The 12,609-nt window shown below is 38.3% G+C and overlaps 1 protein-coding gene across 1 annotated transcript in view; it reads right to left on the bottom strand.

The window, feature by feature from the left end:
* The window catches only part of LOC110300626 (coiled-coil domain-containing protein 7A-like), a 319,531-nt gene that overhangs the window by 282,381 nt on the left and 24,541 nt on the right, over positions 1-12,609 (bottom strand). Inside the window, exon 5 of the mRNA XM_085843505.1 lies at positions 6,006-6,089. Coding sequence (XP_085699631.1) covers positions 6,006-6,089 — 84 coding nt within the window. The remainder of the gene's footprint in view (positions 1-6,005; positions 6,090-12,609) is intronic.

Genomic DNA, 12,609 nt, shown 5'->3' with positions numbered 1-12,609 from the left:
TCCATCCCATACACAGACAGCAAACACATACACTATTGCAGATGCCAAGAACTGCTTGCTGACAAGAGTCTGTTATAATTGTCTCCTGAGAGACTCTGCCAGAGCTTGATGAATACAGAGGTAAATGCTCACAGACAACTACTGGACTGAGCATGGGGACCCCAATGGAGGAGTTAGAGAAAGGACTGAAGGAGCTGAAGGGGTTTGCAACCCCATAGGAAGAACAGCAATATCAACCAACCAGACCCCCCCCCCAGAGCTCCCAGGGACTAAACCACCAATCAAAGATTGCACATGGAGGGACCCATGGCTCCAGCTGCATATGTAGCCAAGGATGGCCTTGTTGGGCATCAATGGGAGAAGAGGCCCTTGGTCCTGTGAAGGCCTGATTCCCCAGTGTAAGGGAATGCAAAGGTGGGGATGTGGGAGTGGGTGAATGGTTGGGGAATACCCTCATAGTAGCAAGGGAAGGCCTGATGGTATATGAGGTTTTTTTTTTGGGGGGGGGGGCTGGGACCGGGAAATGGGATAACATTTGAAATGTAAATTAAGAAAATATTCAATAAAAATTAAAGTACCATGACATACTTTCTCCAACAAAGATATACATCCTAATCTTTCCCAAATTGTTGCACTAATTGAGAACCAGATGTGAGTTATAGGAGTAATTTTCGTTCAAAACACCACATATTTAATTATCAAAAATGAGGTTTTGAAAGTAATGATCTATCCACCTCCAGCAGGAAGACAGTGCATCAAGTGAGGGATAGGGTTGCCATCCCATAATCACATCTCTGACCCATAATTGCTCCTATCTGAAAGAATTACAGGGATGGAAATGGAGAAGAGCCTGAGGTAAAGAAGATCCAGTGACAGGCTCAAGTGGGATCCAGCACAAGTGGAGGTCCTAAGACCTGACACTATTTCTGAGGTTATGGAGCACTCACAAAAAGGAACCTATCATGAACCTATCAGTCAGCTGAAAGAGTCAGATGCAGATACTTGCACCCAACTAATGGACAGAAGCAGCTGATCCCTGTTGTTGGATTAGGGAATGCTGAAAGAAGCTGAGGAGAAGGACGATCCTGTTGGAGGACCAGCAGTGTCAATTAATCTGGACCCCCAAGATCTCTCAAACACTGGACCACCAAACAGACAGCAAACACCAGCTGATATGAGGCCCCCAACATACATACAGTAGAGGACTTCCAGGTCTGTGTTCATTTAAAGATGATGCACCTAACCATCAAGAGACTGGAGGCCCCAGGGAGTTTAAAGGTCAGGTGGGGTCGGGGTCTGGGTCATCCAGGTGGAGACACGGGTGTGGGGAGGAGGTGTGGGATGTAAAGTAGTTGAAGGGTGCATGGAGGGTGTGGGTAATGGAATATGGAGTGTGAAAATTTAATTTATCCAGGGATCCATCCCATAATCAGCTTCCAAACGCTGACACCATTGCATACACTAGCAAGATTTTGCTGAAAGGACCCAGATATAGCTCTCTCTTGTGAAACTATGCCGGGGCCAAACAAACACAGAAGTGGATGCTCACTGTCAGCTATTGGATGGATCACAGGGCTCCGTATGGAGAAGCTAGAGAAAGTACCCAAGGAGCTAAAGGGATCTGCAACCCTATAGTTGGAACAACATGATGAACTAACCAGTACCCTGGACCTCTTGTCTCTAGCTGCATATGTATCGAAAGATGGCGTAGTCGGCCATCACTGGAAAGAGAGGCCCACTGGACTTGTAAACTTTATATGCCCCAATACAGGGGAATGCCAGGGCCAAAAGAATGGGAATGGGTGGGTAGGGAAGTGGGGGGGAGGGTATGGGGGACTTTTGGGATAGCATTGGAAATGTAATTGAGGAAAATACGTAATAAAAAAAATAAATTAATTAATTTAATTTAAAAAATAAATAAAGTAAGTAACTAAGGAAAATATAAAATAGATATAGATAACAAAGAAGCATATAATCATAGGCAAATGCATGGCCTAGTGGCTAACTGGGATTGGAGTCAGAATAGCCCAGTTAAGAATGCTATATTCATGCCAAGACCTAGAAGAACTTGTCAGGCAGAGATACAGCTAGAGAAAGGACCCTGTGGTGACAAACAATTTAGCGTTGAGAATAAAAAGTCTGAAAGGGCAAGAACAGAGAGTGGTAGAGCAGAAGAGTTAAGAAAGGACCTGGGGAAGCAACAAGGATGAAATAATCAAGGGCTTTCTATCATATGCTAACAGTGAGCCGATTTCATTGTGAATACCCTTAAACTGTGCCATGCAGATGGTAAAATCCTCACTGCCTGCCTGCATATTTCATAACAATGACTATCGGCTTCCTTCACTCAATCTTTGATACAAGTTCTAGAATTTTATGCTCTAAGTTCCAACAGGTATCTTCTCTCTCTCTCTTTCTCCCTCTCTCTCTCTCTCTCTCTCTCTCTCTCTCTCTCTCTCTCTCTCTCTCCCTCCCTCCCTCCCTCCCTCCCTCCCTTTCTCCCTCCTTTTCCCTGCATCTCTGACTCCCTCCTTCTCTTCCTTTCTCCCTCCAAAGGCATTCACTCTCTGCCATACAGAAGTCTGCAAAGCTCATTTTTTTTTAATCGTCCAAAAGATCTGTTGATTCTTGTCGCTCTAACAGCCCATCATGGGACATTTTCTTTTTTTTTTTTTTAAGATTTATTTATTTACTATATGTAAGTACACTGTAGCTGTCTTCAGACACACCAGAAGAGGGCATCAGATCTCATTTCGGGTGGTTGTGAGCCACCATGTGGTTGCTGGGATTTGAACTCCGGACCTTCAGAAGAGCAGTCGGGTGCTCTTACCCACTGAGCCATCTCACCAGCCCAGGGACATTTTCTTATTCAATGACAGGGTAAAAGAAGACTTCAAAAGTCTTAAAGTGTAGGCTATTTCTAGAAATGACAAAATTGGAATGCCTACCCAACATCTAATATTCTGCTATTTGGAATTCACAAGTATCTTAGTAAAAGAAAAGCAGGAAAAGTAAAATCACAGGGTGTCAAAAAAAGTTTATAGTTTGATTGGTACAATAACCATATTAAAATTAGTTTTACTTGAAATGGGGTTTAGGAATTTCAAAGCCCTCATAGTCTTTTCCTCTGCCACTTGGCTTTTCCAAAATGTTCAGGTTTCCATGACATGCAATCCTATATCCACAAAAACATAAATGTTTTTTTGCTTGAACTTTGTGCAAGAATATTTTGCTGATCTATTTTCTTTCCATTACTATGCAATTACTCCTTGATGGATGGCATCACATGTTGACACAGAGTTCACAGTTTATTGAATACTTCTAAGTACCCTCCAACGGAAATAAAGATTTGTATTAAAACTGAAAAAAAATTAATTAATTAAAAATAATAATAAGCAACCTCAAAGTAACACTGTATTTTATTGCTCTATTTTTGAATCATATAAAATTTTGTGCTTCAAAAAAAAAAAAAAGGAGAAAGTAATGCTCTAGATAAGCACAGTGTTTATAAACATTGTTTCTTGTTTTTCATCAGGAATATTTGCAGAGTTACAGAGATACAGGGTACCACCAGAAGTAAATGTGCAATCAATTGAAGGGTTTTATAAAAATGTTGGCTCTCAGCCAATCAGCACATTATTCTTATCTAGTAATGTGACATGGTTTAGTGACATTCCCAGGTTTCTAAAAACTAATGATACAATATATTTTGACATATTTATGATTTGTGGTTTTTCTTCTCACCTTTTTATATCATAGTTACCTATCTTTCATTTATTGATACAGATCCATAATTATCATGATAATCTCCTATCAGCGCTAAATGATTCAAATGTTTTGCTTATACTTTTTGTGGATTTTTAATAATAGACTCAGGTTTTAATTTTAATATAGTTGATTTATTTAGACATTTCTATTGTGGCTTGTATTTCCTTCTCATTATGATTTCCATTTTGATGACCCTGGAGCTTACCAATTGGCTAGATTGGGTGACCATCAAGCTCCATGGATCCATCCATCTACATCTCCATCTCCATCTCCATCATCTCCATCTCCATCTCCATCTCCATCTCCATCTCCATCTCCATCCCTCATCCCTCATCCCAATATAATGGTTGTAGATGAGCACCAATCAGATTTTATAAAGATGTTGGGGATCCTCATCCTTATGCAACAGGCAGGCAGGTCACCAATGAAGCCCTATTTTCCCTTCTAGGTTCTCTACTCATTTTACAGGTCTATAGCTCCATCTTCAAATGGTAAAATATTGTTTGGATTACTGAAAATTTTGACAATAGTTTTGAAATGTTTTTTTCATCAATAAGAAATGAACATAGAACAATGTTAGAAGTATTTGAAAGGGCAAATATTTCATTGGAAAATATAAACAAAAAGTAGTAAGAACACTTGTATCAGATAAAGTCACACGCAAAGCAGAAGCACAAAATAGAAGAATCAGCCATTGAGACAAAAGAGTCACAAGGAATTATTAAACAGATGACCAGAGGAGGAAAGGGAAAGGGGTGAAGGCAAAGACAAATTTAAGTGGAATTTCTGGTTTCTTTTAAAACTTAGTTGTGTCATCTGATGTTTTTCTGGAAGCTATCATGTAGGAGAGCATGTGATGTTTTGCTGAAAACAAACATTTGAGAGGGCATGTGATATTTAGAAAGAATATAAATAGAACCCCACAGTGAGAGGATGCTTTTACATTGCTACCCTAATCAATGCTTTGCTGGCCTTTACTGGTGTTCGCTGGTTTCACTGGTCTTTGCTGGTCTTGACTTTATGTAGAGAAAAGCACCAAAGAACTTCTGTTATTCTGGCTGATTCTGGCCAATCCTGAGGAACCTTGCTGTTTCTGCCGGATTATGCTGTTGCTTCTGATTCCTTTTTGGTGTTTTCTATTGGACTAGACCACTGTTTCTTGAAAAAGAGTGGAATTGTCCCAGAAAATACTTCTAAACAGGTTCACAACCAGGCTAGAAGGGAGGTTGAAGAGTTTAAGAACCCTAAATAAACTAGGTTTTGAAAAATCTAAGCCTACAACAAATGATGTCGGGTAAAAAGCATTACATATTAAATTGGACATATGTATATATTACAGAATATAAAGTACGTAATATTATATATTATTAAATATATAGTATATATAGAACAGACACTAAATGTTGACCCTCACATATAAATATGAGTCTACTATTCCAGTTACACCAGAAAATATTATATAATAGCCAGCTTTAACCAGTCCAAATGTCTTGTAAATATTATGATCATGCTGTGTTTTAAAACTTAAAGTATATTTGGAAATAAGTAAAATGTGATTTCATTTAAAACTTTTTAAACTTTCTTTTTTATTTTCCCTGGTTTTCTTGTCTGTATGTTTGTGCATATCCACTACATGTGCCCCTGCAGAGGCCAGAAGAGTTTGCTGGAACTCCTGGAAACAGAGTTACACATGAGTGTGAGTGACTATGTAGTACTGTGAATCAAATCTGAGTCTTCTGCAACAGCAACAAATACTCTTGACCACTGATGTGTCTTTCTTGCCACACCTTATTTCATTTTTGAAAAATTATATATATATACATATATATATCATATTAAAAAAATAATATGTAAGAAAAAGCAGAAAGTCAACCATAAATGTGCTAATATTTTTGTATACTAGGAATTAGTACTATGGTGATCCTTTTAAAAAATTTTTTTAAATAAACATTAATCATAACATGATATTGATAATACAGACTTATTTTAAAGATGAAAATAAAATATAGAGGTCATATTTGAAAGTACTGAATTCATATTGTATTTAAAGAAAAGTCCACAGATATAAATGTCTACATTGAGAATAAAGAAATGAAAAAAAGCTGTTTTGTAATGACTGTTGTAATTCCACAAAGGATTGGTTTTAGGTGAATATTGCATAATGGATATCACATCACAGTTTCTACAAACAATACAAACTCTCATAGTTTACAATGGACACAACTTGGAATACATACGCCACGTTCCTCCTTAACTGCTTCTTCCAGCTGAGATGTAAATTGTGAACAGCACAACAAGAACGAACTCAAATCATCACCAACCTTCAAAAAATAAACCCCACAAAACAGAGTCACTTTCAATTTTAGAGACCACTTATATATCCACTATTTATTTTTCTAATTAACTGTATTTGGAAAATATTTTGGTTTTGTGTAATTTCTGCTGCTTTAAACTTGGGTGGCAAAAAGCCACGTTTCAAATGTTATCCCAGGAAACCCTCCTAGAAATGAAATGTGGAAGGACCTATATCCTGAGAGTGATAACACAGTATGTTTTCCTATTTTCATCTATACAATTGCAGAGTCTCTAGCAGCCCAACATTACACTACTGCTTTCAGGATGGTCTAAAGAAAAGAACTATTGTGTTATAGTGTATAGAATTGCACCTGTTAGAATGGTAATGTATGACTATGGATGAAGCTCAGTGGTAGAGCAGTTGTCCAGCAAACCCAAGGATGTAGGTTCCAGTCCCAGCATCACAAAAATAGAAAAGAATGTGAACTACAACTTTTGACTGTATGTATGCTTGCCAAAATCTGTAGACTTTCAGTGTTATCTAACAGTAGCCAATCATCAATACAGTGCAATGATTAAATATCTTCTGGTAGAAGAATTATCAGAAAATGAACCCATATCAAATCAATCTTACACACTTATTTCCAGTTAAGATTCTCACAAAAGAAGGTGTCCACTGAAGAATAATCATTAATATATTCACAGGAACAAACCTGATGAGACATATGTATTACTCCAGCCCTTGGAAGATTGAGCAGGAGATTTCCAGTTTCAGGCCAGATTGAAATCCAGAGACTATTCAAGGGAACTTAGTGAAGTCATGTCTCAAAAAATTAAAGGTTCATTTGTGTATGTGTGTAAATGTGTACCTCTGTGTATGCATGTCATATCATCCATGAGGAGATCCACAAACAGAAATTGGTTCTTTATGTGAGTTCTAAGGAGTGAACTCAGGTCATCAGGCTTGGTGGCAAGCACTTTTACTCACTGACCACCTTTCTAGCCCTCAAAAATTTAAGGAAGTTGTAGAGTGCTTTTAAACCGTACTTTAGGCCAACTTTTAGTATTCAAACAAACAAACATTGGAAGAATCATCCTGGAGAGTTGAAAAATGGATAGAGAAGATTAACCAGTCGCAAATATAAGGACAGTTCATTCCATTACACCATTGCAATTAATTGCCACAAACTAAAGATCAATTTAATAAGGTTTGTAGTTTACCCATGTAAGACGAACACAACAGATAGAAGGAGACAAGAGAATTTAGCAGATACACTGAGGAGTGATAGTGATAACTTGTGTACTATGTAACTCGAGCTAGTTGAGAGAGGGTATAAGGATAATTTGGGATACACAATTGTCAGGACCAATGTTTTTCAGGCCCTAGGAAAACTGAAGAACTGCTGGCATAATATTAAGTAGGCTGCAAGAAAACAAAGGAGGTTGTAGACAGAGGCCAGGCTCACTGAAATAAGTTCAGGAACTGACACCCATACAGATAAGGAGATCAGTAAAAATTATGACAATAGATGTAAGGAAAGCTGATTATCACATGCATGCTACTAGTTTTATATTACAAATAGGTTCTTTAATATTAACAGACTTCATTTTTGTTGCAAATAGTAACATATATCTACTACTACTAATGATTATGATAGTAGTAAAAATTTCCAGTCCCATAACAATGACTATAATGGGTAGATATCCTGAAAGGTGCAATAGTGGCACTTATATGCTGTGGTAACACAAAACTATCTAATTTGATTAAAGGCTTGGAATTGATTTCCAGGACTGTAAACTTGGCCAACTCCCTGTGGCTGGTGAGTCCCTGGACTTAGAGGAGAATGCCCTAAACCACTCAAATTTCTAACTGCATCTAATATATCTCCTTACATACACAGAGAGATAAAGCTCTTATACCTCCTCAAAGAAGCTTCTTTTTTTTTTTTTTTTTTTTTTGAAGTTGATGGGAGACTGTCATAGAAACCCACAACTGTTTCTCATTGAAAGAACAATTGACCATGGGGTACTCATATCCAGTCAATACATCTAAATCATAAGCCCCACAAATAAGGTTTGGGGAGCATTGTAGAAGAGTGAGCAAAAATAGTGTTAAAGCCAGAGGACCAGAATATCTGCTCTGAAATAATAGGTCCCATATTTGACAAGAAATTGTGTCACATAAAATCTCAACAATGTAGTCACCTCAAAAAACCATGAGAAAGGAAACTACCACCTGATATGACAATGTAGATGAGAAAAATCTCACTGGGCCCTAATCCTAAATGAGGAAATATTGGCAATGAACAGATACTGAGTGAGGGAAACTAATTCTTCTCCCAGGATGAGCCCTCTGAGAGGATATTCAATCCCAAATAGTCTGCCCCAAAAGTCCTTTAGAAAAGAGCAGCACTAAAGGAATTCAATGGGATGTGTATAGACACATTGTATGTTTATTGTCTATACAAATATTTATTTTACATACATGCATATCTATTATAAAATACTAACTAAAGGATAAGAAACCTTGAATTTGAGGGAGGGAATGATAAGAGTTGAAGGGAGGAGAGGAAGGGTAAATTGTTGCAAATAAAATAGTCCCACATGAAATTCTAACAAAATTAATATCAAAGAATAAAAATGAGACCAAGTAAAAATTACTGAAATAAGTACACCACAAAGATATAATAAAATACCTTGTCTGTAAAAATAGGCATGTATCCCAGTAAATTCAGTGAAACAAAACCACACTGCTGAATAACACTGGTATGAAAGCCCCTAGGGGACTAATATCCAATAATATACAAAGAGCTCAAGAAGCCAAACTCCAGAAATTCAAATAACCCCATTAAAAATGGAGTACAGAGCTAAACAAAGAATTCTCAACTGAGGAATACTGAAGGGCTGAGAAGCACTTGAAAAAATGTTCAACATCTTTAATCATCAGGGAAATGCAAATCAAAACAACCCTGAGATTCCATCTCACACCAGAATGGCTAAGATCAAAAATTCAGGTGACAGCAGATGCTGGCGAAGATATAGAGAAAGAGAAACACTCCTCCATTGTGGGTGGGATTGCAAGCTTGTATAACCACTCTGAAAATCAGTCTGGTGGTTCCTCAGAAAATTGGATGTAATACTACCAGAAGATCCAGCAATTCCTCTCCTGGGCATATACCCAGAAGATGTTCCAACTGGTAATAAGGACACATGCTCCACTATGTTCATAGCAGCCTTATTTATAATAGCCAGAATCTGGAAAGAACCCAGATGCCCCTCAACAGGAATGGATACAGAAAAGGTGGTACATTTACACAATGGAGTACTACTCAGCTATTAAAAACAATGAATTTATGAAATTCTTAGGCAAATGGATGTAACTGGAACATATCACAAAAGAACACACATGATATGCACTCACTGATAAGTGGATATTAGCCCAGGAACTTAGAATACCCAAGATACAATTTGCAAAACACATGAAAATCAAGAAGAAGGAAGACCAACATGTGGATACTTCATTCCTCCTTAGAATAGGGAACAAAATACCTATGGAAGGAGTTACAGAGACAAAGTTTGAAACTAAGACGAAAGGATGGACCATCCAGAGACTACCCCACCCGGGGATCCATCCCATAATCAGCCATCAAACGAAGACACTGTTGCACATGCAAGCAAAATTTTGCTGAAAGAACCCTGATATACCTGTCTCATGTGAGGCTATGCCAGTGCCTGGCAAATACAGAAGTGGATGCTCACAGTCAGCTATTGGATGGAACACAGGGCCCCCAATGGAGGAGCTAGAGAAAGTACCCAAGGAGCTGAAGGGGACAGCAACCCTATAGGTGGAACAACAATATGAATTAACCAGTACTCCCGGAGTTCGTGTCTCTAGCTGCATATGTAGCAGAAGATGGCCTAGTTGGCCATCATTGTGAAGAGAGGCCCCTTGGTCCTGCAAACTTTATATGACCCAGTACAGGGGAACACCAGGGCCAAGAAGTGGGAGTGGATGGGTAGGGGAGCAGGGCTGGGGGGGAGTGTATAGGGGAATTCCGGGATAGCATTTGAAATGTAAATGAAGAAAATATCTAATAAAAAATTGAAAAATTAAAAAAAAAAAAGAAAAGAAAACCCCTAGGAAGGAGTCAAAAGTGTCAGCACTGGAATGTAAAAAGAAATTATACACCTAAGTCCAGTGCTACTGTCAGAAAAAAAAAAGTCAGAAAAGAAAGAAAAGAAAGGGAAAGAAATGAAAGAAAAAGAAATGGAAAAACTAAAAATTGCTTCCATACTTTTCAGTTAGGATACAGAAAATGAGACAACATGGAATTTGAGGAACTGAATTCCACAGAACAAGCTCCACAGAAAAAAAGAAACAAAGCCCAACCTATCTAAAGTGGGCATGGAGGAAGCAGGATGCTCTTACCTATATACAATCTCAAAGAACACTGCTATGGACAGACAGAATTTGTGAGATGAAGAAAAACCAGCTGAGCATTCATCAGTCTTTTCATGCTATTACACAGGGATTTCCTTAGATTTGAAAATTTCCCTCCAGAATGGAAGAAGGAGCTCCTTAGACTCAGGAAGTGAGCAAAATGTATAAATTCAAGTATCCCCTGAAACTTGGAAGACTGATCTTTCCTCAATGTTAGATAAGCTCTAACAATTTCGGGAGGGGGTGGACTCTGATCCATAAGCTGAGTCAAGTTATCTGCATAAGTCATGCAGTGATTCAAATCTTACCACTACCTGATAGTACATGACAACTGAGGAACCATGGCAGTGAAAACTGGTTTTCCACTTCCCATACCAAGGGAGAATCACTAGGCTAAATGGGGAGAAAAATTTTCCCACCTACTCAGTAGAAGTAGCTGGCCCTTTCATTCTTCTTGATTTTGTTGTTAGGCCTAAATATGAAATTACACTTTTAACCTTGCCTGAGCACAGCAACAAGGTCTTCTTTTTTCACCACTACTATCTACTAAAAGCCCTAAGCCACTGTAAGTCCAGATAAGAAAACAAAAAGCATTATGACTGGAACTCTGAGTGAAAGAAATTAAAGTATATGGTGCACAAAATAAAATTATCCCTTCAATAATCAGTATGAATTTCTGAGAATTAAAAGATACAATGACTAGTATCACAAGATCAAAGATCATGACAAACAACAACCATATGCCTGTCACCCATACCAAATGTGTAGAAACTAAAGGGTTTTTTCTATTCTTTTTATTTATAAGATATTTTCTTCATTTACATTTCAAATGCTTTTCCCAAAGTCCCCTATAGCCTCCCACTGCCCTGCTCCTCAACCCACCCACTCCTGCTTCCTGGCCCTGGCATTCCCCTGTACTGGGGCATATGATCTTCACAAGACCAAGGGCCTCTCCTGACATTGATTGCTGACTAGGCCATCCTCTGCTACATATGAAACTAGAGACACATTTCTGGATGTACTGGCTAATTCATATTGTTGTTCCTCCTATAGGGTTGCAGAACCCTTTAGCTCCTTGCGTACTTTCTCTAGCTCCTTCATTAGTGGCCCTGTGTTCCATCCAATAGATGACTGTGAGCAACCACTTTTCTATTTGCTAGGCACTGACATAACTTCACAAGAGAGAGCTATATCAGAGTCCTGTCATCAAAATCTTTCTGGCATATGCAATAGTGTCTGGGTTTGGTAGTTGTATATGAGATGGATGCCCACGTGGGGCAGTATCTGGATGGTCCTTTCGTCTCAGCTCTGAACTTTGTCTCTTTAACACTTTCCATGGATATTTTGTTCACCATTCTAAGAAGGGACAAAGTATCCACACTTTGGTCTTCCTTCTTCTTGAGTTTCATGTATTTTGCAAATTGTATCTTGGGTATTCTAAGTTTCTGGGCTAATATCTGCTTAGCAGTGAGTGCATATCATGTGTGTTCTTTTGTGGTTGGGTCACCTCACTCAGGATGATATCCTCCAGATCCATCCACTTGCCTAAAATTTCATAAATTCAATTTATTTAATTGCTGAGTAACACTACATTCTGTAAATGTACCACACTTCTCTATCCATTCCTCTGTTGAGGGACATCTGAATGCTTTCCAGCTTCTGGCTATTATAAATAAGGCTGCTATGAACATACTGGAGCATGTGTCTTTTTACAAGTTGGGTAAAACAAGCAAACCCAGACACTATTGCATATGCCAGAAAGATTTTGCTGACAGGACTCTCATATAGCTCTCTCTTGTGAAGTTATGCCAGTGCCTGGCAAATACAAAAGTGGTTGCTCACAGTCAACTATTGGATGGAACACAGGGCCACTAATGAAGGAGCTAAGGAAAGTACCCAACATCTTCTGGGTATATGCCCAGGAGAGGTATTACTGGATCTTCCGGTAGTACTATGTCCAATTTTCTGAGGAATTGCCAGAATGATTTCCAGAGTGGTTGTACCAGCTTGCAATCTCACGAACAATGGAGGAGTGTTCCTCTTTTGTTTTTTAATTTTTAATATTTTTTATTTTTTAAATAGGTAATTTCCTCAATTACATTTCC

Source organism: Mus caroli, unplaced genomic scaffold (assembly GCF_978045245.1).
Source record: "Mus caroli unplaced genomic scaffold, Mus_caroli_1 scaffold_10, whole genome shotgun sequence".
Classification (NCBI taxonomy): Eukaryota; Metazoa; Chordata; class Mammalia; order Rodentia; family Muridae; genus Mus; species Mus caroli.
This window is presented reverse-complemented; position numbering and strand designations above follow the sequence as displayed.